This window comes from Sebastes fasciatus, chromosome 18 (genome assembly GCF_043250625.1).
Source record: "Sebastes fasciatus isolate fSebFas1 chromosome 18, fSebFas1.pri, whole genome shotgun sequence".
In the NCBI taxonomy this organism is placed as follows: domain Eukaryota; kingdom Metazoa; phylum Chordata; class Actinopteri; order Perciformes; family Sebastidae; genus Sebastes; species Sebastes fasciatus.
The window spans coordinates 29,052,723-29,077,017 of record NC_133812.1 but is presented as its reverse complement, the minus strand read 5'-3'; the positions used below and the strand labels follow the sequence as shown (position 1 = coordinate 29,077,017).

Here is a 24,295-nt window from a genome sequence, read left to right as displayed (position 1 = left end):
TTTATCACATTAAGATGTGACACTACAAGCAAAAACATTTTGTAACGCACTGATCAATTTTGAGATTTTGGGCTATTTTGCCTCCATAACACGTCCTCTTCTTTCAGACTAGTGGAAATCCAAAATACACATTTAGATGTTTATTTTACTACTTTGTCTATTTGCGTATGTAGATTTCTCCTAAATTCACCAAAAGTTAGCATTAGATAACGCCTCATTTGCATATTTAAACATAACATTTCAGAAAATTTGTAATACAAAAAGTAATTGTCTTAATGTCAGTAATTAACTGGAGAAGTTTCATGGTGATATCTATTAATTAAAATGTTTTACCCTATTCACAGGGTCAAAATGTATGAAAGTTAAAAAAAATTTTTTAATTTTTTTACATTTATGATTCATAACCTGATTTTTACAACATTTTATTCCTAAAAACATGTTTTTTTTTAATGGCTGTTGACAGTATTTTCTGATTTATGGAGTGATAAAAAGAGATATCCAAAATCCCCTCTGTAAAAACTTTTGACTCTAATATGTCAAGAAAATGAAACAAGAATTTTGAACCTAGCTTTATCCAAATGTTCAGATTTATGTTCTGGAAATTTATGCAAATTAGCACATATTTAATAAGATAATGTAAAATTTCAGAAAACTTCCAATACAAAAAAATAATTGTCTTAATGTCAGTAATCAACTGGGGACGTTTCATGGTGATATCTATTAGTTAAAATGTTGTATTATTATATTTCACCTGTAGTGTCTCCTCTTAATGTCGCAGCAGGTAAAGGAGGAGCTTTTAATTATTTATATAGTACTGGAGCTTTGTGTGAATTTACCACTATAGAGACCAATAAAGGTTTAGCTTAATCTTTAATAACACATCATACTTTATTAGTTGATTGTATTTTGTATTATTAATCTGAATCAAGTAACTAAAGCTTCAAAATAAAAGTAGTGCAGTAAAAAGTACAATAATTTACCCTCTAAGTAATGTAATGAAAATATAAAGTAACAGAACATAGAAATACTCGATTACAAGTAGCCTTCCTCTAAATAGTACTGAACAGTAGACTTGAGTAAAAGTACTTAGTTACTTTGGGTGTAACGTGATAAAAGTGTGAAGTTACAAAAACAAAATAAAAAAAATAAAAAATACTACTTTTTTGTCTAATAACTTATAATTTTTTAACAATCATTTCGCCAAAATACTGCTTTCTCCAAAAGGTTTTTTGTCCAGTTTCACAATTAAGGTTTCAGGAGTATTATTACTCTGAATCAAGTAACTAAAGCTTTAAAATAAAAGTAGTGCAGTAAAAAGTAGTATATTTTACCCTCTGAGTAATGTAATGAAAATATAAAGTAATATAACAGAAATACTCGAGTACAAGTAGCCTTCCTCTAAATAGTACTCAACAGTAGACTTGAGTAAAAGTACTTAGTTACTTTGGGTGTAACGTGATAACAGTGTGAAGTTACCTGAGTGACGTCACATTGCAGGTAATGACGTCATGTCCTGAGAGGTGTTGATGACAGGATATGTAAATGAGGATGTTTGAGCTCGAGGAGGGCTGGCTGGAGAGGAGACCTCTGATTGGTCGCTGGTCTCCAGCAGCAGCTCGAGCTGCAGGTGTCAGAGTCAGTCTCTCATCGAGCAGAACCCGGTCTCCTCTCCGGTCTCCGGTCACACACACGGTCGCTCTGCTCCGGTAGAGCCAGCAACCAGGAGTCTAACAGCAGCAGCAGCAGCCAGGAGTCTACCGGACCGGTACCGATACCGGTACCGGCTACACCTCTCGGTTCACCTGTTTACCTGTTGGAGCCGTTTGGATGAATCAGAGCTGGAGCGTGCACGATGCTGAGCGCCGTTAAGATGGAGGGACACGAGCACGCGGACTGGAGCAGCAGCGGCAGCGGCTACTACGGAGAGACCGAGGTCGGTGCACCTTACACCGGGGACAATCCGAGCGGAGAGCCGCTGATTATAGACCCAGATATATCAGTCCAACTGGGATTATAAATAGATTATTAATAGAGATACACGTCTAAATTAACATTTGAGGAGGTTGATAAAATAATATTGTCTATATCTATAATGTAATATATATAGTACATATATCTATTTCTGCAGTGCATTAAAATGAGGGATTAGATTTTGCATTTTATATATATATATATATATATATATATAGAGAGAGAGAGAGAGATATTAGTCCAAATGGGATTATAAATAGATTATAAATAGAGATACACATTTAAATTAACTCTATAGGGGGTTGACAAAAAAATAATCTTGTCTATATCTATAATATTATCTATAATCTATATTTTGCAATTAAAAGACACCTATTCGTTGTCAGTATTGGTCTTATTGCTATAGTTTACATAATTTCTAATTTAATTATTTTTTATAATTTATTCAACTTCTGCAGTGCATTAAAATGAGAGATTAGATTTTGCATTTTCGATGTGAATTTTGAGGTAAAATGAGAAATTATTCAGAATAAACTAAACAAAAATCAAACCTTTAAATAAAGTTTGCATTTAAGCGTATATGCATATTATCGACCCAGATTTAATAGATTATAAATAGAGATACACGTCTTAATTAATACTATAGGGGGTTGACAAATCTATATTTGTATATGACATCTATATTTTGCAATTAAAAGACACCTATTCGTTGTCAGTATTGGTCTTATTGCAATAGTTTACATCATTTCTAATTTAATTATTTCTTATAATTGATTCTACTTCTGCAACGCATTAAAATGAGGGATTAGATTTAGCAGTTTATGAATATATATATTCGATGTGAATTTTGAGGTAAAATGAGAAATAACGTCCACAATAAAGAGACTTTCAAAAAAATATTTATTATTCTTGAGGTAATCTTTCTGATATCAGTGCAACAGATATCCATAAATAGAGACTTGATTTGTTCTGTAAACAAGTTAATAAAAGGGAAATTTCACTATATCTTACATTTGTAAGGATTAAATTAAAGATTATTTTGTCTTTTGGTAGGTTACAGCACCGATAGCTATATATGAAAAGTGTAATCTGTAAAGATTATGAAATGGAGAGTAAAGACTGAGAAAATACTGAAAAAAATAAAGAAAATCTTTATAATAAAATGTATGTATTTGTCATTAATAATAGCCTAATAATAATAATAATAATAATAATATCAACTAAAAATAATGATTACAAATAATAATAACAACAATTATAATAATAATAATTTAATAATACCAAATATCTTCAATTCAAAGATTACAGGTCCGTATTTTCCCAATTATTTCCTAGGAAGTTTCCTGAAGAGAAATATGTAATTTAGTCTATTATAAAGTAATTATAGGGAAAAAGTTCTATTTATTTATTTATCATTATTGTTATTTATTTATTGTAATTTATTTTATTTGCACACACATAAGTCTTCATAAAGAAAATTAAAAAGGGGCCGGAGAGGTCAAGAAGCCACAGGCTTATATACCAAAACATAACAAACCTACAACAAGGAGAAAAACAAACAAAAACAACAACAACAACAACAACAGACATTGTTATTGTCAAAATAATCTCCTTAAATAAATGCTCATTTAAATAAACTTCAGATCATACTCCTAAAATCCTCTACCCGTTATTAATATATTAATATGTAATATAATAATAATAGGGCTAACTGATGACAGTGGATGTTGGAGGTGTAAGGTGACACAAGGAAGCCTTTATGGGAAAAATATGAAACTATATAGATCCTTATGTAAGCTATAAGTTTATTATGTGATCAACAAGCAGATATATTATGTGTGGCTCCTGTGGTGATGATCAGGCCGATCCAAAAGAGTCCAAATGTGCCATCAATTAAAAAATGATTAGCTTCATTAATTAGAGTGATAAAGTTATTAAAAACTCACTGATGTTTGCGTATACACTTATAGATATGGACTAATGAGGTGAGTTAAACTGTAAGACAGACAGGTTGTAATTAAAAAGCGTGTTCACAGTAACAGAGCTGCAACGATTCATCGGTTAGTCGACCGCTAAAGGCCTACTATACTATTAATACTATTTATGATTAATCATTAAAGTCATTATTTAAACAGAAATACAAAACATTACCTAATGAGCCAGCTGCTAAAATGACCTGAATTGTTTGTGCTATAATAAAAACTGAATATCTTTAGACTGTTAGTTGGACAAAACAAATAATATTTGGGTTTAAAGAAAGTATGGCACAATTTTCAGACATTTTTAGACCAAACAATTAATCAAATTAATTGTTTTATTCTCTAATTTATGTTTTATTGGTTAATTGACCTTGTTTTTTATTATTATTTATTATTATTTTATAATATTTATTTATTATTTTTATTTAAATAAAATTAAGCCAGTTAAAAAAATTATAATAAAAATAACAAATAATATATATAAATAATAAATTAATATGAATTAATACAAGTTACTATGAATTAATATAAATTATTTAAACCCTCATTAATAGTCCGTTTTAATAACGTGGTTCTCTGTGTTTCAGTGTTACTCTGCAGCGGGAAACATGAACTCCTGTCTGTCCATGAACAGCTACATGAGTGCTAAAGGCCTAAAGACATTTTTAGACCAATTTTTAATTCTCTAATTTATGGTGTTTTATTGGTCTATTGATTTGTGCCCTTGTTTGTTTATTTAAATAAAATTATGCCTGTTAAAAAATTAAAATAAAAAATTAAAATAAAAAAATAAATAAAATAAATAAAATAAATAAAATAAATAAAATAAATAAAATAAATAAAATAAATACAAGTTACTATTAATTTATATAAATTAATTAAATCCTCATTATAGTCCGTTTTAATAACGTGGTTCTCTGTGTTTCAGTGTTACTCTGCAGCTGGAAACATGAACTCCGGTCTGTCCATGAACAGCTACATGAGCGCGCCTGGCATGACCGGCACCGGCCACATGAACGCGCATTACGTGAACCCGTCGATGCCCGGCGGGGTGTCTCAGAGCCCCGGGTCCGGGATGCTGCAGGTGCAGACCGGGGCCGGGATGAGCTCCATCAGCCCGCCGCCCTACGGGAGCCTCCCGGTGCTGAGCCCGGTGGTGTACGGGCAGGCCTGCGGGCTCCGGTCCAGAGAACCCAAACCGTACCGGAGGAGCTACACGCACGCCAAGCCACCGTACTCTTACATCTCCCTGATCACCATGGCCATCCAGCAGTCCGGCTGCAAGATGCTGACCCTCAACGAGATCTACCAGTGGATCACCGACCTGTTCCCGTTCTACCGGCAGAACCAGCAGCGCTGGCAGAACTCCATCCGGCACTCGCTCTCCTTCAACGACTGCTTCATCAAGGTGCCCCGGTTACCGGACAAACCGGGCAAGGGGTCCTTCTGGGCTCTGCACCCGGACTCCGGGAACATGTTCGAGAACGGCTGCTACCTGCGGAGACAGAAGAGGTTCAAGACGGCGGCTGCGGCGGCTGCGGCGGGGAAAAGCCCCGGTGCAGGTGAGAAGGAGGCTGCAGCACCGGGGAAGTCTGGCTCGGAGGGCGGATCGGTGAGCACCAGCAGCACCCGGTCAGACTCACCGCACTCCACGCACTCATCCTCCAACTCACCGCAGGCCTCCGAGGCGAAACCGGTGCACCGGGGAGACCTCAAACCGGTGCACCGGAGCGACCTGCTGCACCGGGGAGACCTGGTGCACGACCTAGTGCACCGGGGCGACCTCGTGCACGACCTTGTGCACCGGAGCGACCTCGTGCACGACCTGGTGCACCGGAGCGACCTCAAACCGGTGCACCTGCAGCCCTGCAGCCCGGTGCACCTGGGCGACCCCGTGCGCGTGCCCTCCCCGCACGCGCACACGCAGCACCTGTTCTCCCATCACCACCCGCTGCTGCTGCACGAGGCCGCGCACCTGAACCCGCACCACTACTCCTTCAACCACCCGTTCTCCATCAACAACCTGATGTCCGATCCGCAGCAGCAGCACAGACTGGCGGAGCAGCAGCACAGACTGGCGGAGCAGCAGCACAGACTGGTGGAGCAGCAGCCGGTCTACGGAGCCTACGGCTGCCCGGTGAAGACCGGCCTGGATCCCGGTCACACTCACACCGACACCGGCTACTACCGGGGCGTGTACTCCAGCAGGCCCATCATGAACTCCTGAGACACAGTTTACAGTTAAAAGAAGAACGTGTAAATGTTTTGTTGAAGGCCTGCAGGATTTTACATCAGTCATTTGTGTGTTTGTATGTGCAACAGATATAAAAATCTTTATATGAAAACAGTCTTTTATGTTTTATTTAATTTATTGTAAAAGGTTTGCATTTTAAATAAATTATCAAAATTAAATATATTGAAATATTAAATTAAATGAATATAAATTAAATAAATATAAGTAAATAAATAAATAAATAAATAAAAAAATCTTGAAAACAGTCTTTTATGTTTTATTTAATTTATCATAAAACGTCTGCATTTTAAATAAATTTAAAATATTATCAAAATGAAATATATAAATTAAATTAATTGAATTATTAAATAAAATAAATAAATATAAGTAAATAAAAATTTTTTTAAACAAGACAGTCATTTTTTGTTTGAATGCAACATTGCAGCTCCACCAGATGCATCTTTAGGTCTGTACATGTTACTATGAGATAAAGTCTGTCCACATTAGCACTAAATGGTTTAATTATGAGCTGCAGGGTGACAAACAGAGAGCTGAAAGCATCAGCAGATAAGAACCAGAACAATGACACAGTGCTCTTAAATCACATTAACATCCGTCACTCGTGATGTTTCACAGCAGATAACAGACTTCAGAGGTCAGACACCACATTTATCAGCATCTTTAACGCGGTGGCGTTCAGGCCTGTCACTTTAAACCGTGTTTAAGTCCTTGACGTGACAAAAAAGACACTTAGGATAACTTATTTCTGTACAATTCTCTCCTTTATATATATATATTTATTTTTTTTCCAAATATAAACATATAAGCAAATAATGACAAAATAATATAAATATAAATAAATGGACGTAGCATTAACTAAATAAAATTAATAAAAGAAAAAAAGTAAATAGTTTGACAGTCAATTCATCATCAAACTCATTTTTAAATGCAAAAAGTGCCAAAACGTCCTCTGATTTCAGCCATCAAACATAAATACTCACTAGTAGAGCTGCAACTAATGATTATTTTCATTATCGATTATTCTGCAGATTATTATGTTGATTAATCTTTTAGTCCATAACATGCACGCAGAAGTGGAAGAAGTACTCAGATCCTTTACTTTAAGTAAAAGTAGAAATACCACAGTCTAAAAATACTCCATTACAAGTAAAAATCCTGCATTCAAAATATAAAAGTTTCTAAACAACACCGCTGGTATTCAATTAAATGTTCATGGCAGTAATATCTGATGTGCGGACTCCATTTTTTCCATCTTTTACATGTTTTTCTGTCCAGCACCTATTTACCGTCTGGATGTGCGTACTTTTATATGTACTTTTCTGCATTCAAAATATTACTTAAGTAAAAGTACAGAAGTATTATCAGAAAAATGTACTTAAAGTACCAAAAGTAAAAGTGCTCATTATGCAGAAAGTGTTATAACATTACAGGATATTAGATTATTCTGTTTTTATTAACATATGTAAGAGCATTTTACAGAGATTACAAGAACATTTGAACCTGTAGTTTGTCATTGTGGAGCCAATTTTATAGACTTTATACTGGATGGATTCGTAGTATAGTACTGCCTCATATCATGTTTTGAAAAAAAATATAAACTCAGTAACAAGTAACTAAAGCTGTCAAATAAATGTAGGCCACGTGGAGTAAAAAATTCAACATTTGTCTCCAAAATGTAGTGGAGTAGAAGTACAACTAAGGAACATTAAATGGAAATACTCAACTAAAGTACAAGTATGTCAGAATTGTACTTAAGTACAGTACTTGAGTAAATGTATTTAGTTACATTCCACCGCTGATAAAAGGTAAAAATAAAAACCTTCAGTTTCTCAGAGCCAAAGTTGACGTCTTATTTTGTCGACCAACAATCCAAAACTTCACACATTTATTAAGTTTATAATGATATAAAAATAAGGAAATCGTCACATTGGAGAAACTGGAACCAAAGAATGTTTAGAGATTAATCGATTATCAAAATAGATCCTGATTTTTGGTGATCGACTAATAAATTAATCGACTAATTGTTTCAGCTGCTGTTTTTTTTTATAAACAAGAAGAAGATGCCATCCAGGCATTTCTCACTTTACTCTCCGACCGGCTCCAACATCTTGTGGACCAAATGATTAATCAAGAAACTAATCGTCAGATTATACTGTATACAGATAACAAATAAAACAACCATTAGCTGCATGCAGCCGCAGCCCTGAAGTTGTGAGAGGCATAATTCAGCTATCAATACATTTCAACTGATTTAGTTTTGTGTTGAGTTTGTATCGTAGTCCAGGAATCACTCAGTACTGTTAATTATCGTTTGCTTTTGAAGTAGCAGTGAATCTTTTCAGTGGAAACACCATAATTATTTCACACAGTTGTGGACTTTTCTTTAATCCACTAGAGTGAAGTGAAATCTAAATCACTGATAAAAGACGTTTTGTTATCGAAGTGAACTGTAGGAGTTTAAGTCTGAACAAGCAAAACAGTCCTGATTGTGTTTGTAATTAAAAAATATCCCAACAACTATTAAACCGGTTGCCATGAAAGTTTCTACAGAAGTTCATGTTCCCCAGAAGATGAATCCTAATGACTTTGGTGATCCTCTGACTTTTCCTCTAGCGCCACCAGCAGGTCAAACTTTTCCCTCATCATGTGAAATATCTCAACATTTACTTGATTGAATGGGACAAAACTTTGCGCAGGCGTTCATGTTCCCCAGAGGATGAATCCTGAATGACTCCATGATCATCTGACTTCTGGTTATTTTGCCAGGGAACAGATATAACAGGTTGGCCGCTGTGCGGCAGTTACTTTTGATAGTAATGCACTAAAGATAAGAAGAAATCATATTTCAGTATTTAAATGGCGCCGTTTTGTTACTAATCCATTTGGTCCTCCAGCCCTGTGGGGAAATGTGGGGAGTCTATAATATTTTATCTTCTTATATTACAACAGTTTTTATGCAAGTGTGTTGTCTGTGCTGCCAAATGCAGGCCAATTAGCAATTAATATATACTGGGATACTGATACTGGATTTATTAGATTCATATTTCACAAAACATTTTAGAAAGTATTTGTTATCAAACATAAACACCTGACAAACAAATAATCTTAATGCAGATCCTGTAGATTTCTTTTTTTTTTTTTTTTTTTTTAAATTGTGATCAAGATACATACTGAGTGGAACATTTAAAGTGTAAACATAACCAGGTCAGTTCTCTCTAGTGGTGTATTTCCAAGTCAGTCTCACAGCAGGTCGTGAAATAGTCACAAAATTGTATCTATTTGATTCGTGTGCAGAGACACAAATTTCCCTTTTTTTGTGACGCTCAGCACGACTTTCAACAACGTATTTTTGTGTATTTTCCTACAAATGTCCAGCAACACGTGACGCACGTGTCAATTTCCGAACTAGTCTTTTCAAAATAAAACTACTTAGTTAGGTTTATGAAAAGATGGTGGCTTGGGTTTAAATAACTCTGGAAGTGCTGTAACTTAAGTTACGTGACAAATGAATCAACGTTAACTTCTGGTTTCACACGGGGCACCAACATTCGGTCTCCTGGTGAAAGTCTGGTGTTTTTAGACTCTCCCGTCCACACCCGACCTCCTCCCTACACGGTGTTCGGCGCTCTCTTTGCTTCCTGGTTCACAATTACGTGGATTACATATGTAATTCGTGTCTATGTACACAAATCAATACATTACATTTCGTGACTATTTCACAAACTGTTGTGCGACTCAGTTGGTCTATAATATTCTTATTACAATAATTTTTTATGCAAGTGTCTGTGCTGCCACATGCGGGCCAATTAGCAATTGATCTAATATTGATACTGGGATACTGAATTTTTTAGATTAATATTTGGGAAAGTATTTTTTTCTTAAACATATAACATAACATAAACAAATAGTCTGAACGCAGATCCTGTAGATTTGCTTTTTTTTTTTTTTTAAATTGTAACCAAGATACATAGTGAGCGGAACATTTTACAGTGTAAAACATAAACTTGTCAGTTCTCTCTAGTGTATTTCCTCCTGTTTGGGGAGTCCATTTTATTCTTATAATATAGTTTTTATGTAAGTTTCTTATGTGTGCTGCCACACAGCTTCTCAATCTTTATCGACCAATTCAGCTGTAGGCCTAAAATCCTGCAGCCTCACACACCACAGAAAGCCATCATCTTCAAAAACAAAAACAGCTCATCTCTCACAGCTTCAAACTGACTTATTTAAATGTAGTAAGTTTACATCGTTGTGCATAAGAGATAAGATACGATAAGCCTTTATTGATCCAGAGGGATAAATTTGGTTGTTGCAGCAGCAAAAGGACAGAAATAAGTAAAGATAAATAGAGGAAGTAAAAAATAAAACATAAGACGTATGTATAGACCAGGGGTCAGCAACCTGCCTCTCTTCAGCTCCTCTCCAGTGGCTCTCTGTGGATTTATAAAAATGGAAATGAACAACTGTTTTTTGTTTGCATTTGCATTTTTATTTGTCATTGTTGTAGGTCTATGGTACGACGGTACGACGGAGTGTTAGGGCCACATTGAGGGAAAGAATAAACCTGAGATTTCGAGAAAAGTCCTAATATTAGGAGAATAAAGTCATAACATTATAAAATATGAATTTTATTTTATTCTTTTCTCGTAAAGTTATGACTTTATTCTCGTAATATTATGACTTTATTCTGTAAATCTCAGATGTTTTTCCCTCAATGTGGTCCTAATACTCCGTAGTACATTGTCTCCTTGGCCCTCACTGCATTAGACTTATAAACTATATACTTAGACTATAAACTGTGTTACCTTCATCACAATGATCACATGTTTTGCGGCTCCAGACAGATTTCTATTTTATTATTATTATTATTATTATTTTTTAAATGGCTCTTTAGATAGTAAAGGTTGCTGACCCCTGGTATAGACCTAAAATAACAATACAGGTAAAAAATAGAAACTATACAAGAACAATTAAAGACAAAAGTGACAGTGGTGTGATGTGATTAGTTGCAGCAAAGTGTAGTATCATGTAAACACCATACTAATATTTAATTATATATGAGATTGTGACGGCTTGACCCATAAAATCTGAGTTTTGTGCGTTTGTCTAATTACTGGTCTGGAGGTGAGTAGAGCCGTCATCACCAGCTGACACCACAACACAGTTTGACCTGAACAGTACACGGGTCAGTTAAGTTTTAAAACACCACGCCTGTCCCAGCCGCTCAGTCTGACTCTTATCATAAAACATCACCGTTTTTACTGGAGACGGACACTTTGTCTGTTATGAAGCAGAATTAACAAGCTGAGTGTTGGACGGTTGTAGAAACGTCACCGAGCAGGTTTTCATGAGCCGTCTGGGAAGCTTTCAGAGAAATAACGTCTGCAGACACGGCAGGTTGTTCATTAACTTCACACACAGGATCAATGCATGGCGGTCAAACACACACTTCACCAGCTCACGTTGAATATTAAACATTTCTGGTGCCACAAGTTTTAGCCAGAAAATTAAACGCAAACACACCAGAGTTTTTTAAAGTTATGAAATATTTAGTTATGCATGCAGCTCAGTAAAATAAGAATAAGAATTTAAGAGAAGTATTCTTGTATTGCGTTGTCTGTGATGGATTATCTCACCCTGTTGTATTTTTTACACTGAACATAAATGACAGTAAATGGTTTCAAGCTCTAAAGCTCCTGACACACCAAGCCGACAGTCGGCCGTCAGACAGTTTGGGGTCGTCGGTGAGCGTCTGTCGGTCTAGTTTTTTGGGGTGTGTCCCGCACCGTCGGCTCTAGTCTGCCGTGTCAGAAGTTTTACGGCCGATTCAGCATGTTGAGCTCGTTGGTGAGAGAAATCACTCTGATTGGCTGTTCAGCTTAAACAAATCAGTGCACGAGAAGAGAAACGGAAGTGAGGAAAGCAAACCGACGAGTAATGTCGAGGAAAAACACAGAAGGCTCTTCTCAGTTTTCATCTTCATCTCATCTGATCATTCCAGATATTTTCACAGCGACATGAAACATCTGGAATGCACTCTGAATTTGAGTGAGAGAGAGTGGCTCGTACATCCGCCGTCCTCGCTCTTCCTGTTTCTCATTTTGAATGATGAATAGACTACCGCCGCCTGCTGGTGAGGAGAGTTATTTCCTCTCACGCAGACGCAGAATGTACAGGGTAACTGGCCGTCGGCTGTCGTCTTTGCGGTGTGTTCGAGTGCATTTTGTCGGCCAAGACAAAGGAGACTTGAGGCGACGCAATGGTCGGCCTTCATCGCCGTTAGTTCTCTGATATCGGATTGGTGTGTCTGGACCTTAATATGTGAGGTTTCATTTCTTACTCTGCTATGTACAGTGCAAGACAATAAAAACAAAATTGGATCCCATATCAGCGATATATTGGTCTAGCTCTAATGCTAACGTTAATTAGCAGTAAATAGTAAATACAGCTGAAGCTGATGGGAATGTCATTCGTTTTGCAGGTATTTGATCATAAATCAAAGGACAAAGGAAGGAACATGAATGTTTGTACCAAATGTCATGGCGATCCATCCATTAATTCTCAAGACATTTCATTCAAAACTGTAAATATCAACATGCTGGTGGTGCTAGAGGAAAAGTCAGAGGATCATCAGTGTCAGAGGGATTCATCCTCTGGGGAACATGAATGTCCGCAAAGAATTTCACAGGAATCCATCTGACAGTTGAGATATTTCAGTCTGGAGGTCGACCGAATGATATAACATTCATATAGTAGGGCTGTCAAAGTTAACGCGATAATAACACATTAACGCACATTTTTAGGTCGTAACGGCTCAGTTTTAGAGCTAGAGTGAAGATACTGGTATCATATGAAACTAGTAAACCTAAAGAATCCATCAGTACCAACCATGTCATACTAGTTGGTCATGAAGGAGGTCAAATAACGCTCCAAACTTACGCTAAATTTTGTCGAGGAAAAACTGTCATGGCCATTTTCAAAGGGGTCCCTTGACCTCTGACCTCCAGATCAGTGAATGTAAATGGGTTCTATGGGTACCCACGAGTCTCCCCTTTACAGACATGCCCACTTTATGATAATCACATGCAGTTTGGGTCAAGTCATAGTCAAGTCAGCACACTGACACACTGACAGCTGTTGTTGCCTGTTGGGCTGCAGTTTGCCATGTTATGATCTGAGCATATTGTTTTATGCTAAATGCAGTACCTGTGAGGGTTTCTGGACAATATCTGTCATTGTTTTGTGTTGTTCATTGATTTACTATAATAATTATAAAGATATATTTGAATAAAGCAGCATATTTGTCCACTCCCATGTTGATAAGAGTATTAAATACTTGACAAATCGCCCTATTAAAAACATATTTCACTCGGTGTAAACATCACATATACCTTCAGTGAAGAACTGGAACAAGAATAATGCAGAATATATGTGTTGTTTGATGGATAAATGTAACTTGTGGGGACATTTAAAAGGCAAAATGAGGTGTGATTCCCATGAACAAAAGGCTCGGCTTGGCGTTCGAAGTGTGAGCGGTTTCTCAGATACTCGCTGCCTCGCTGAGCGTCTCTGTTTGCTCACGAAGGCAATCAGCCCGTTATGAATAATAATGACGTTTTTCTGAGGGAAGGCTGCATGCCGAGCGACTCGAGGTCAGAGCTTAGCCAGCGATGCCGTGTTTGGACAAGGAGCGTTTACCACACATACACACACACACATGCATACATATGAGGGATGTCCTAACTTCAGCTTTGTATGCACCATTATTCTACAGTCCTGCTCAAACCCTCCAGGAAATAAAAATCAGAGGGCTTTTTAACACACAACTCATACAAGTCGGACAAATGTGTGTATCTGCATCTCCATATTACCAAATATTAAACTAAGTTCCAAAAATTGGTTTGTGTTTTCCATTTGAAATTAGTGTTATATGAATATAAAGAGGTATGAGAGATGAACAGAGGTAACAGATGCTTTTAAATAATGTCACTTCCACTTGTTTCCACCAATGATATTCATATTATTAACAGCACTTATATTTAGTTGTTTTAGGGCTACCTCCTCTTAGTTGATTAGTCGACTAATCGTCCATTTTGGTCTTAGTCGACTAAGATTTCTTTAGTCAATTAGTCAGGTTTTTTTAATGTTTTCTTCATGTTGAATGACTTATTTCCAAGAAACTAGTGACCACATCTCTAGTAAACACTGTCAATCAAATCAAATAATCGATTAGTCGACTAAAAATGTCTTTAGTCGAGGACAGCCCTAGATGTTTTTGGTCAATGATTGTCCATGATTAATTGTAATTAATCGCACATTTTTTTATCTCTTCAAAATGAACCTTAAAGGGAGATTTGTCAAGTATTTAATACTGTTATCAACATGAGAGTGGACAAATATGCTGCTTTATGCAAATGTATGTATATATTTATTATTGAAAATCAATTAACAACACAAAACAATGACAGATATTGATCCAGAAACCCTCACAGGTACTGCATTTAGCATAAAACAATATGCTCAAATCATAACATGGCAAACTGCAGCCCAACAGGACCCCTTTAAAAAGATTTCCTCGCAAAAGTTAGCACAAGTTTTGAGCGTAATTTCACCTCCTTCATGACAAGCTAGTCTGACATGGTTGGTACTGACAGATTCATCATGTTTTTTAGTTTCATATGATACCAGTCTTCACTCTAGCTTTTAAAACTGAGCCGCTGCAACCCTAAAAATCACAAGTTGCGTTAATGCGTTAAAGAAATTAGTGGCATTAAAACAAATTTGCGTTAACGCGTTATCGACAGCTCTAAAAGATACACTAAATGCATTTCGGTGTGGCTAAATTATTTTATTCATACTTTATTTTTTCACTTTTTTCTAGGTTGTTTTCATATATGCAATTTACAGTTCGTAAATACAATAGTTTATAAACCAATTTTTAAGTAGTTGAGCTTAGATACGAACACAATAAGTACACCAGGGAAAACAACTTCAGCATTCAAAATTGAAATAAAATTAAGAAAAAAATAATAATAATAAAAAGAAAGTATAGAATAAAAAAATATAAAAGAAAAAGAAAAAAAAATAATAATATTAATACAAAGAAAAGAAATTAATAATAATAACAATAAATTAAATAAACAAATAAGTAAATAGAAAAAATTGGATAAATTCACTTCCTTTAGCGGTTAGGATATCGACGTCTGTGTTAATGTTTAAAAAACACAAAGACTTTTTTAAGGAAGGCATCCCTATAATATATAAATATATATTTCTTCCTGTTTTTATAGTGTTTATCTTTGCTTCTTTTTATCTTGGTTTTATTGCCTTGTGAAGCACTTTGTATCAAATGTTTTGAGTTGTATAAATATATAAATAAAGATTCTTATCACAATGAAATCTCTTTATTATGCATTAAATCACTGTCCTTTGGCACGTTTTCTGACATTAGCAGTGAGCTGGCAGTAAATGGAAGGATTTGGGGCAACGTTGGGAGCCGTAATAAAATCAAGAAGTGTAACTTTAGGTGTGTCTTTCACACCTGGTCTACAACACCATTGTAGTGTAGTGTTTCTCTTCTCTTTGCCTCCCTTCCTCCTCAGACCTCTTCCTCCTCTGCAGAGCCTCTCCTGCTGCTGTCAGAGCATGTGTACACTGAGTAAACCTCCACATGCCGATGACCATCTTCCTCATATTTGCGCTTGGCTTTATCGGGCCTTCGATTTGGTTGACGGAACAAACTCACCCAGAAAAAGGGAAAAAACGCTGCTGACAGGGTGAAAAAAAAGCAGACGTGTCTCGCCTTTAAAGGGCGGGGACGGTTTCTATTTGGTTTATTTAAGGACGTCTGCCTGAGGTCGAGGTGAGGGGTCATGTGAGCCGGACAGCAATCAAAAACAGCAGGATGCAGGAAAACTGAATGGAAATGAGTGAATAACACAGTCACCTTTCTAAATGACTGCTACTCACGTGCCTTTGAGCAAGAGAAGAGGTTACTCACTAAGCGTTACTTCCAGGGTGTCAAACTACCGAGAGGCTGTCCAAATATTTAGCAGTGTTGCCAGATGGGAAAACTATCGTACCAGAGGTTTAAAATTATCACATTTTGAGGAAAATGATCATACGTGAGTCATAACACGACAAAAAATAGGTGTAATTTTACCTAAAACATATTTAAATGACTTTTGACACACCTACAACTTACCCACATCAGGGTTTTTTAAAGCAAGCTGATGAAGCTATGATGCGTGGAAGGCGGCATGTGTACATAAGTCCATCAGTCTGACAATTTTTGTAATAGTCTACTATCTTGAAATGAGCGCCAAGCGGCAGGAGAGAGAACGACAGCCGTATTCATATCCTACATCGAGCATGATTGGCTGGAAAGAGGTCACGTGAGAAGAGATGTGTAAACGCAGAACATAGGATTCATACTTTACTATCCGTAAGCAGCAGAAATATGTATTTCAGCCACCTAAAAAATCTATATCATTTTAAGTGGACGCTATATTTAGAATATTTTCACCGTTTTACCTCACCATCAGAGAGCCCTATCTGACGGGGAACTGAAGCCGTTATATTGCTGTCTTCAAAGCCACCATACTCCATTCACAAAAACAGTCATTTTACCTCTCAGAACGCTGGAGTTGCTGGTCTACCGCTGCATAGATAGTCAGTTTGTTTATGTTATTGTGCGAATAGCTTCCTGCCGGTACTCCTGTCTGCTTCTCCAAACTGGGAGCACGCCAACCGCCATCTAAGTTACTGTATGCAACGTTAATACACTGACTATAAGTAAGGGATAATGTACACTGAGCCGATGCTGCACCCTGACGCGAAGGGGATTCTGTCACAACAATGACCAGCTAGCTGCATGTTATCCCGCTTACTACACAGCTACTTACTGAAGAAATCAATATTTTTTGGCACAAAAACGGTCCTCCAGAGTCCGACATCAGAGCTGCGCCCATAGCAACGGTCTGTTATACAGAAATTACAGACCGCAGTATGCCGTGATTGACCAATCAGAATCGAGTATACAACACAGCCGTGTAATAAGGTTGTATATATACTGTACATGTAGAAACCTACGTCAGGTCACCATGTGGGGAAAAGGTTTCAGAAGGGCTTGAAGGGAAAATAGCATTTTGACGCTAAAACATACTTTGACCAAAATGTGAATGTTCAGATTTGAATACATAATGAACACCACTGGGAAGCTACGGAATTATATCAAAACTTAAAACCTCTAACTAAATTAACCAACGTGTTTTTGCCTAAACTTTTAGACTCAAGATGCAAAAACCAGGTCTCTCATGTCAGAGTCCTGAGCTTTGTGTACAAAACTGAAGAGCTTCCCTCACTTATAAAAACATTCCTTAATCCAGGCCAATTAAGTTTCCCATCAAACTGAAGTTTGATATCAGCGTTGCCCTTCAAAGTCCAACATCAATCGACCCCTCGTCTCCAGGAAGTGTTGCTGTTGTGTGTATGTTAGTGTGTGTGTGTTAGAGTGTGTTGTCCCTGACTTCCAGCCACCTGTGTTTGCTCAGCAGCTTTCCCCCCGGGCCGGGCACAGTGAGCGGCAGCAGCCAGATAACACCAAGGCTGCCTCCGTCTGCAAAAGGCAGCAGGCTTTTTTTAATACAGTTAATCATCATCTGTGCTCTGCTTTGTTCAGCGGCTCAACGCGGACGACGAGGATCTGCCGTGTTTTGTGTCGGCTTCACGAGCGACACGAGGCCACGAGTCAAAATCCAGAAGCTTTCATGTCTGACTGTGGTTTCATGTATTGTAGGATTTGACTCTAACTTATGTAAGCCCATCTCCGCCGACGTGATGAAAATAAAGAGCCTTCAAGTCACTATAATGAGACACATTCATAACTCTTTATTTTGATATACTAAGTCATTATTTAGAGATACTAAGACATTATCTAGAGATACTAAGTCATTATTTAGAGATACTAAGTCATTATTTAGAGATACTAAGTCATTATTTTGATATACTAAGTCTTTATTTAGAGATACTAAGTCTTTATTTTGATATACTAAGTCTTTATTTAGAGATACTAAGTCTTTATTTTGAGATACTAAGTCATTATTTTGAGAAACTAAGTCATTATTTTGATATACTAAGTCATTATTTAGAGATACTAAGTCATTATTTAGAGATACTAAGTCATTATTTTGATATACTAAGTCTTTATTTTGAGATACTAAGTCATTATTTTGAGAAACTAAGTCTTTATTTTGAGATACTAAGTCATTATTTAGAGATACTAAGTCATTATTTAGAGATACTAAGTCATTATTTTGATATACTAAGTCTTTATTTTGAGATACTAAGTCATTATTTAGAGATACTAAGTCTTTATTTTGAGATACTAAGTCATTATTTAGAGATACTAAGTCGTTATTTTGAGATACTAAGTCTTTATTTTGATATACTAAGTCATTATTTAGAGATACTAAGTCATTATTTTGAGAAACTAAGTCTTTATTTTGAGATACTAAGTCATTATTTAGAGATACTAAGTCATTATTTAGAGACACTAAGTCTTTATTTTGAGATACTAAGTCATTATTTAGAGATACTAAGTCGTTATTTTGAGATACTAAGTCTTTATTTTGAGAAACTAAGTCTTTATTTTGAGATACTAAGTCATTATTTAGAGATACTAAGTCATTATTTAGAGACACTAAGTCTTTATTTTGAGATACTAAGTCATTATTTAGAGATACTAAGTCGTTATTTAGAGACACTAAGTCATTATTTAGAGATACTAAGTCATTATTTAGAGATACTAAGTCGTTATTTTGATATACTAAGTCATTATTTAGAGATACTAAGTCGTTATTTTGATATACTAAGTCATTATTTAGAGATACTAAGTCATTATTTTGAGAAACTAAGTCTTTATTTTGAGATACTAAGTCATTATTTAGAGATACTAAGTCATTATTTAGAGACACTAAGTCTTTATTTTGAGATACTAAGTCATTATTTAGAGATACTAAGTCGTTATTTAGAGACACTAAGTCTTTATTTTGAGATACTAAGTCATTATTTAGAGATACTAAGTCGTTATTTTGAGATACTAAGTCATTATTTAGAGATACTAAGTCTTTATTTTGAGATACTAAGTCATTATTTAGAGATACTAAGTCGTTATTTTGAGATACTAAGTCTTTATTTTGATATACTAAGTCATTATCTAGAGACACTAAGTCATTATTTATAGATACTAAGTCATTATTTTGTGATAATAAGTCATTATTTTGAGATACTACGTCTTTATTTAGAGATACTAAGTCTTTATTTTTATATACTAAGTCATTATCTGGAGATACCAAGTCTTTATTTAGAGGCACTAAGTCATTATTTAGAGATACTAAGTCATTATTTTGTGATACTAAGTCATTATTTTGATATACTACGTCATTATTTTGAGATACTAAGTCATTATCTAGAGATACTAAGTCTTTATTTTGATATACTAAGTCATTATCTAGAGATACCAAGTCTTTATTTAGAGACACTAAGTCATTATTTAGAGACACTAAGTCATTATTTATAGATACTAAGTCATTATTTTGAGATACTAAGTCATTATTTAGAGATACTAAGTCATTATTTTGATATACTACGTCATTATTTTGCTATACTAAATCACTACTTTGTGATACTAAGTAACTTAGTATCTTGAAATAATGACTTAGTATCTCAAAATAAGTAGTCTTGAGTAGTCTTTGTGTTTGTGTCACCTGATGAATGTTAAATCCAATATTCTCTCTCTTTTAGCTCCGTTTTTGGTCTCCACCAACTCCTGAAGGAAATATCTGTCTCTTTAGTTGCTAAATGCTCCACTATGTTCACCAGGTAGCCTCTTTCTGAGCAGGTAGTGAACAGTGGAAAACAGCTGTCTGCAGCGAGGCTAATGAGAGCCGTGAGACTGAACCAAAACAGAAAAGTTGTGGGCCTAAAAACCAAAACAAAGAGCTGAAAGATGCTAAACCAATCAGAGCTGAGGGAGAGCAACAGTCTGGAGATAACTCTCTGTGGGTTCATCACTAGGGGTGCGAATCTATCGGTATCTCACGATTCGATTGAGATTCTTGGGGTTCCGATTAGATTCAAAATCAATTATTGATTCAAAATGATTCCTGATTCGAAATCAATTATATATTTGGTACGTAGGGTCGCTAATTTCAGGTTTAAAGGTAGTCAAAATCGAGCTGTGTGGAGCAGAGTAACTAAATGCTGCTGAAAATGTTATCTGAGGCTGAAAGAAAGATGACTTTTGGTCCTAAAAGATTAGATTAATACACTAAATACATAATCAAACAAACTCCAAGGATATATGTACTGATTTCTAACCTCATCTCTCTCAGATCACCGGACTTTTTAAAAGATCTTCATCTTTGATCTGAGAGTAAAAATAGTTTCCCGTCAGTGAATTCGTGGTCTCACGGCAGTGGGACGTCTTTGAACCGCAGATACTTCAAAAAAGAAGAAGAAGAAGAAAAAATCGGGTCCATCTTAGATAAACAGCAGTTTGCCATTCACGGAGATGTACAATGACGCTTTCTTAAGGTGAAAAGAGCTTAAGCGTCAATCTGGGTGCCTTTCAGACCTCCAGCCCGGCCACCCAGAGAGCTCCGGGTCTGGGGGTTTGTAGTGGGGATAAAAAAAAATTGGCGGGGCAACGGTCAACTACGGCTAAACGTCAGAGTTATTGGCCTAAATGTCATCTTCATTCTCCCACGTTTGAAGTGTGGAAACACTCGACGGATATCAGGCTGAACATTTAGCGGTTTTAAAGCTGCAGCGCCACGTGCGGCGGCGCTAAACTCAGCCAGCGGCCTCTACGTCAAAGCAGCCAAATAAAACAAGTCAGAGCAGGTCACCTGACGGTACAGTTTACAGAGAAAAGGCTTTAAATGGCGTGAAACCAGTTATATGTAGTGCTGTCTAATAGCTGGAGAAGCAGACCCGCCACAACAAACAGGCGCCTGAGACGGCGCCTTGATTCATGGGAACGCCTAGGCTCTGCCTTTGTGGCTGCTCCTCCACTGAGCAAATACTCCAAACTGTTCATTCCCCGCCGGCCCTTTCTCTCCTCCGGCACATTGTTTGTGCCCTCGCATTTCATTGAGGCTGGGGGGGAAGATTGCTCTCAGAGCCACTGAGCAAACAGTGGAGAAAAGGAGCCTGCCATCTTTACTCTGTTCCCAGGAGAACTTGCCTTTTTTATTTTTTTATTTGAGCTCCAAGCTGTCGAGCTGAGCCGAGAGTTTGATGTCAGAAAGCTGAATTAATTGCTTTAAGCCAAAGGGGCGGGCCACCCATCACCAAACGCTCCCTGAAATGTTTTATGGAGATTATTAAAGCTTTCCCGCTACACAAGGTGTACAAATATCGGGCAGTAGAAAGAGTCCAGCCTTTTTTTTTTATGGTTCTGAATCATTTCAAGGAAAATTGTGGATGTTTTTCTTTCAGTTTTTAAGCCTAAAGATTATTTTAGTTTCCTCCAGAGAGAGCCAGGTGCACAAGAAACTGAACATAGTACGACCGCACAAACGTCCATTTACTACAAATCATACACACTTTACATAACAGCATTCACCTTCAGGCAGCCAGTTTCCCTCCATTTCAGAGAGCAACCCTGTCCCCCACTAAATTACATTCCCATACAACTAAACTACATTCTCAATTACTTAGATTAGATTCAACTTTATTGTACAACGAAATGCAGTTTTCCATCTAACCAGAGTGCAAACAAGTGCTGAATAACACAATATATACAAATGAGGATATACTGTATGTGGTGTATATAAATAGACTTACTGTGTAAAAGTCCCTTGAATTGTATGATTCTACTTTTTCCAATAACCTCAATATTGACAAGCCAACCACAGGGGATGGCAAGTAACCCTACAAGTGCTGGACAACAACAGCAATGAAGGAAAAACTAATAAACATAGACCGGCGGGTCCATCCTCTCTCCCTAGGTGCTTTGATCTTCCCTTCATCCAGAGCGAGTACTCTACCTGGTGCCACCATTTTGATATTTATATATTTTTTATTAACAACCTTAAAGAGCGACTTACACTCCCATAAAGTCGAGGTGCTCAAGAGATAGTAAATAAAAGAGTGTTAATAACTGAAGCTGACGAGGCCGAGATATCCTGACTTTTAGTCCGTAAGGTGGGTAAAGCTCCAGAAGCACTGAATGCTACACTTCCCATAATACAAAGGTAAACAGGGACTGTCCTCCCAAGAAAAAGCGTTTCAGTAAATGCCCTGAAACTCAAACTACGCTGTCAGTCCTCCCTCAGGTGGACAAGGACATCAAATGCACACAAGAGCTCATTCTGCATACAAAGACCTTTCTGATGCTAAAAATCCCTGCTGCCTTGTTTCTGATCTCCACTTAACATCCACAAGCAGGGTCATTGAATGTAAAGCACACAGCGGACTGATAAACACATCTGTGCTGTGTGTTATCAGCAGATTAGTGGCTCTTTGTTAACGAGGCTGCAAACACCGAGCGAGCTATCAGAACCCCTGAACAAAGCATCTGAGAGCACCGAGGATAAAACCTGCATCCTCTGGGGTTAAATATTAAAGACATATCTTAGTTTGTCTCCTTAAAGTGAAGGATAAACACTTTACTTTCTGCCAAATTGCAAAACATTTCCAAATGTTGCCCTGTTACCTATAGATGAACTGCTTTCACTGACAAAAACGACCAATTTTTAAATGGAGCCTGGTGGTAATTTTGCATTCTGTTTTTTTAAAACAACATTTCTGAAGACCAAGTCTAACTGTTCTCACAGTGAGCTGAATGTGATGACTTTACCAAGAAAACAGACTTCCCTCAGTGCTCAAAATCAGATGGTGAACAAAGAAAAAACTAAAACAAAAAAACCTAGTGTCCAACAACTGTCCACTGTGCTGCATGAATCTTAAAATTCACCCAATTTCCATAGTTTTACAGCCAACAAGGTCTAAAGAAATAATGGTAACTAACTTGCAAATTTACCCACTGTGGGACTAATAAAGATATATCTTATCTTAACTCGTGATATGTAAACGAAAAATGAGCAGAATATGAATGGAGTCTGGTGGTAATTTTGCATCCTGGCTCTTAAAACAGCATTATTCAACACCAAGTCTGACTGTTCCTCAGTGCTCAAAACCAGGTGGTAAACGATGACAAAATGTGTTTTGAAAAATATCTATAAAAGGGTTAATTGTTGGACAAAATGGTCCAAATGATGGTGCTGAATAAGTCTTAAAATTCACGCATTTCCACAGTTTCACAGCCCTATAACGGTGTAAAGAAATACTAGTAGAATAACTCACAATACGTAGATGAAAAATGAGCCAGAATATGACTGGAGTCTGGTGGTAATTTTGTATCATGGCCATAAAAAAACAGCATTATTCAAGGCCTAATTTCACAGTGAACTGAATGCGATGACTTTACCAATAAACCAAATAATGGCAGCGTTCCCTCAGTGCCTAAAACCAGCTGGTAAATGCTGACAAAATCTGTTTGGAGAAAAAAAATATCTATAAAGGGTTAATTGTTGGACACAATTCACCCAATTACCACAGTTTTACAGCCAATATGTTCTAAAGAAATAGTAGACTAACTAACCATAACAAAAGAATGAGCCAGAATATACCAGGAGTCTGGTGGTAAGGTTGTATCATGGCTCTTAAAACAGAATAATTCAAGATCAAATTTCACAGTGAACTGAATGCAATGACTTTACCAATAAACCAAATAATGGCAGCGTTCCCTCAGTGCTCAAAACCAGCTGGTAAATGCGGACAAATCTGTTTGAAAAATATCTATAAACGGTTAATTGTTGGACAAAATTGTCGAAATGATGGTGCTGAATAAATCCTAAAATTCACCCAATGTCTTTCACAGCCTTCTAAATGTCTAAAAAAATACTGGTAGACTAACTCACTATATGTAAACGAAAAATGATCAGAATATGGATGGAGTCTGGTGGTCATTTTCCATCCTGATCAAAACTTGACGTAATTCAGCTCATATCAGATGGTGAAACTC

At 36.7% G+C, this 24,295-nt stretch overlaps 2 protein-coding genes across 2 annotated transcripts in view; one reads left to right on the top strand and one right to left on the bottom strand.

The window, feature by feature from the left end:
- The window catches only part of LOC141756702 (protein CEBPZOS-like), a 48,481-nt gene that overhangs the window by 9,843 nt on the left and 14,343 nt on the right, over window positions 1-24,295 (bottom strand). The window lies entirely within an intron of this gene.
- Window positions 1,433-6,303, top strand: LOC141756697 (hepatocyte nuclear factor 3-beta-like). The gene is made up of 2 exons (XM_074616685.1): window positions 1,433-1,933; window positions 4,879-6,303. The coding sequence occupies exons 1-2, from the start codon at window positions 1,853-1,855 to the stop codon at window positions 6,175-6,177; spliced, it is 1,380 nt and encodes a 459-aa protein (XP_074472786.1). The 5' UTR covers window positions 1,433-1,852; the 3' UTR covers window positions 6,178-6,303.

Coding starts and splice junctions, on each gene's coding strand:
- LOC141756697 (XM_074616685.1), top strand. CDS start 1,853: ATGCTGAGCGCCGTTAAGATGGAGGGACACGAGCACGCGGACTGGAGC. Junction 1,934..4,878: donor GCTACTACGGAGAGACCGAG/GTCGGTGCACCT, acceptor TCTGTGTTTCAG/TGTTACTCTGCAGCTGGAAA.